We start from the raw sequence: 2,663 nt of genomic DNA on the forward strand, positions 1-2,663 counted from the left end.
GCGATGGCGGCGGCGGCGCGGGGCTGTCAGGGATCGGCGCTTACGCTGCGGCGCCCGGCGCGGCCCCCCTTTCCCTTTCCCTTCCCTTCCCTTCCCTCCTTCCCTCCCTCCCTGCCTGCCTGCCTGCCTGCCTGCCTCCGCCCGCCTCTCCAGAGCCGTCTGGCTGCAGCAGTGCCTCAGACAGAGGAGGGGAGAGGAGGAAAAAAAAACGCTGAGTGAGTGGAGTGGAGCCTGGGAGGGGCTCCTTAAAGAAACGCTGCCGTCGCTTGGCATTGTGGCCGGCGAGGAACTCGAGGGGGGGAAGCCATCGGAGCTCCTCTCGCTATCCTCTTCCCACCCCCCCACCCCACCCCCAGCCGACAAAAAAAAAAAAAAAAAAAAAAAAGGAAAGAAAAAAAAAAAACAACAACCGACCAAAAAACCTCGGGGGGGGAGTCGCGGGGGGGGTCCTGAGAACATCTTATAAACCGGATTGCACTGAGAGGAGGAAAAAAAAAAAAAAGCAAAAAAGATACAAAATATACAAGCAAAAGGCAACAACTCCCCGGTCTCCAGCAGTCGCCCACCCTCCCTCTCCTTCTCTCCTGCTGGCCATCTGCCTTGGGTTTTCCTTTGTGTCTGATCTTTTACTACTGAGCCGAGTGCAGGAGGAGGGTGCACCACACACGGGGACTATGCCCAGCTCGCTTTTTGCAGACATGGAGAGGAACGGGAGCGGCGGCGGCGGCGGCGGCGGCGGCGGCGGCGGCGGCGGTGGTGGAGGGGGAGAGACCCTGGATGACCAAAGAGCCCTTCAGATCGCCCTGGATCAGCTCTCCCTGCTGGGGCTGGACAACGACGAGACGGGCTCCATTTACGACAGCGAGCCTCGGAAAAAGAGCGTGAACATGACCGAATGCGTCCCGGTGCCCAGCTCGGAGCATGTCGCTGAGATAGTGGGGAGACAAGGTGGGTGACTGCTGCATGCGAGGGGGTGTGGGTGAGCGGGTCTCCCCTCCGCGCTGCCGGCCGTGCGGCTCAGATGCGACACTGGCCATTCCCGTGAAAACTGCAGCCGTACGGCGGTGGCCGCTGCCGGCTTCCCCCGGACAAAGAAAGTGCAGCAGACGTGATGTTTCCGAGGAGCGCTATGCATCGCTTTCGAGATGCACTTTCAGCTGCTGGGAGGGAGGGGGGGGGGGAATCACGAAAATAATAAAAAATCCCTCCTTTCCTCCGGCTGCAAAAGTTAGATTTGCAAGAGGAAACGGGAAGAAAATGGGAGCCTCGGTGCTTGGGGGGGTTTCTTTGTGCCCCCAAAGTTAGAAATCGTGGATTATTTTTAAGGAAGAGAAATGGAGTGGGGAAGTGGAACAATGGGATTGGAATAAAGCATCCGCAGTGGGGAATGTGGCTCATTTGGTACAGCCGCTGCTCCTCACCTTCTTAAGAACTGATTTTATTTTTCCGAAAGGAAAGTGCTGAGCAGGAATGTGGACTGGCGGGTGTGTTGATATTTGTTAAGGCTGCTTGCATTTTTTTTTTTTTTTTTTTTTTTTTTTTTCCTCCTGGTTGTGCAGTTTTTCTGCACGCTCCTTTTTTTTTGTCACCGTCCCTGTGAAGTGCACGTTGGTAGTTTTGGGGCAGTTTGCATGGCAGAGGTGTCAGTGGCCACTTGCGATGCCTTTGGGTGTGTGCCAGGGCTGTGGGCTGACATTACTTTACACCGTGACTGGGGCTCCTGGACGAGATGCCAGCGATGACCCGGGGTAGGGGGCAACGTGTTTCGGGTGGGTGTGTTTTTTTCCCCCTCCCTAGCTGCACCCAAATAATGGGTTGTAACCGGTTGTCGTGTCCCGTCCCGTCCCCCCCCGCCTTCCCCTCCCCTTCGCCCTCCATCTCCCGCATCTCGTTCCCAGGTTGTAAAATCAAAGCTCTGCGGGCAAAGACCAACACCTACATCAAGACCCCGGTTCGCGGGGAGGAGCCGCTCTTTGTTGTGACGGGCAGAAAGGAAGATGTGGCCATGGCCCGCAGGGAGATCATCTCGGCGGCCGAGCACTTCTCCATGATCCGAGCCTCGCGGAACAAGAACACGGCCCTGAACGGCACCGTTCCCGGCCCCCCGAACCTGCCCGGCCAAACCACCATCCAGGTGCGGGTGCCTTATCGCGTGGTGGGCTTGGTCGTGGGGCCCAAGGGGGCCACCATCAAGCGCATCCAGCAGCAGACGCACACCTACATCGTGACCCCGAGCCGGGACAAGGAGCCGGTCTTCGAGGTGACGGGCATGCCCGAGAACGTGGACCGGGCCCGGGAGGAGATCGAGGCGCACATCGCCATGCGCACCGGCGGCATCATCGAGCTGACGGACGAGAACGACTTCCACGCCAACGGCACGGACGTGGGCTTCGAGCTGAACGGCACGGGCAGCCTGTGGAGCAAGCCCACGCCGCCCAGCATCACGCCCACCCCGGGCCGCAAGCCCTTCTGCAACTACCGCAACGACAGCTCCAGCTCGCTGGGCAGCGCCTCCACCGACTCCTACTTCGGGGGCGGCACGGGGGGGGGCGGCGGCGCCCGCCTGGCCGACTACAGCCCCCCGAGCCCGGCGCTGAGCTTCACCCACAACGGCAACAACAACAACAACAGCGCCAACGGCTACGTGTACGGCGGGGGCGGCG

The 2,663-nt window shown here is 59.9% G+C and overlaps 1 protein-coding gene across 1 annotated transcript in view; it reads left to right on the forward strand.

Annotated features, from left to right (window-relative positions):
- The first annotated feature begins 674 nt into the window (after positions 1-674).
- MEX3B (mex-3 RNA binding family member B) overlaps positions 675-2,663 on the forward strand; it is a 4,380-nt gene continuing 2,391 nt past the window's right edge. Inside the window, exons 1-2 of the mRNA XM_010572291.1 lie at positions 675-948; positions 1,899-2,646. Coding sequence (XP_010570593.1) covers positions 675-948; positions 1,899-2,646 — 1,022 coding nt within the window. The remainder of the gene's footprint in view (positions 949-1,898; positions 2,647-2,663) is intronic.

Source organism: Haliaeetus leucocephalus, unplaced genomic scaffold (assembly GCF_000737465.1).
Source record: "Haliaeetus leucocephalus isolate CR32 unplaced genomic scaffold, Haliaeetus_leucocephalus-4.0 Scaffold339, whole genome shotgun sequence".
Classification (NCBI taxonomy): domain Eukaryota; kingdom Metazoa; phylum Chordata; class Aves; order Accipitriformes; family Accipitridae; genus Haliaeetus; species Haliaeetus leucocephalus.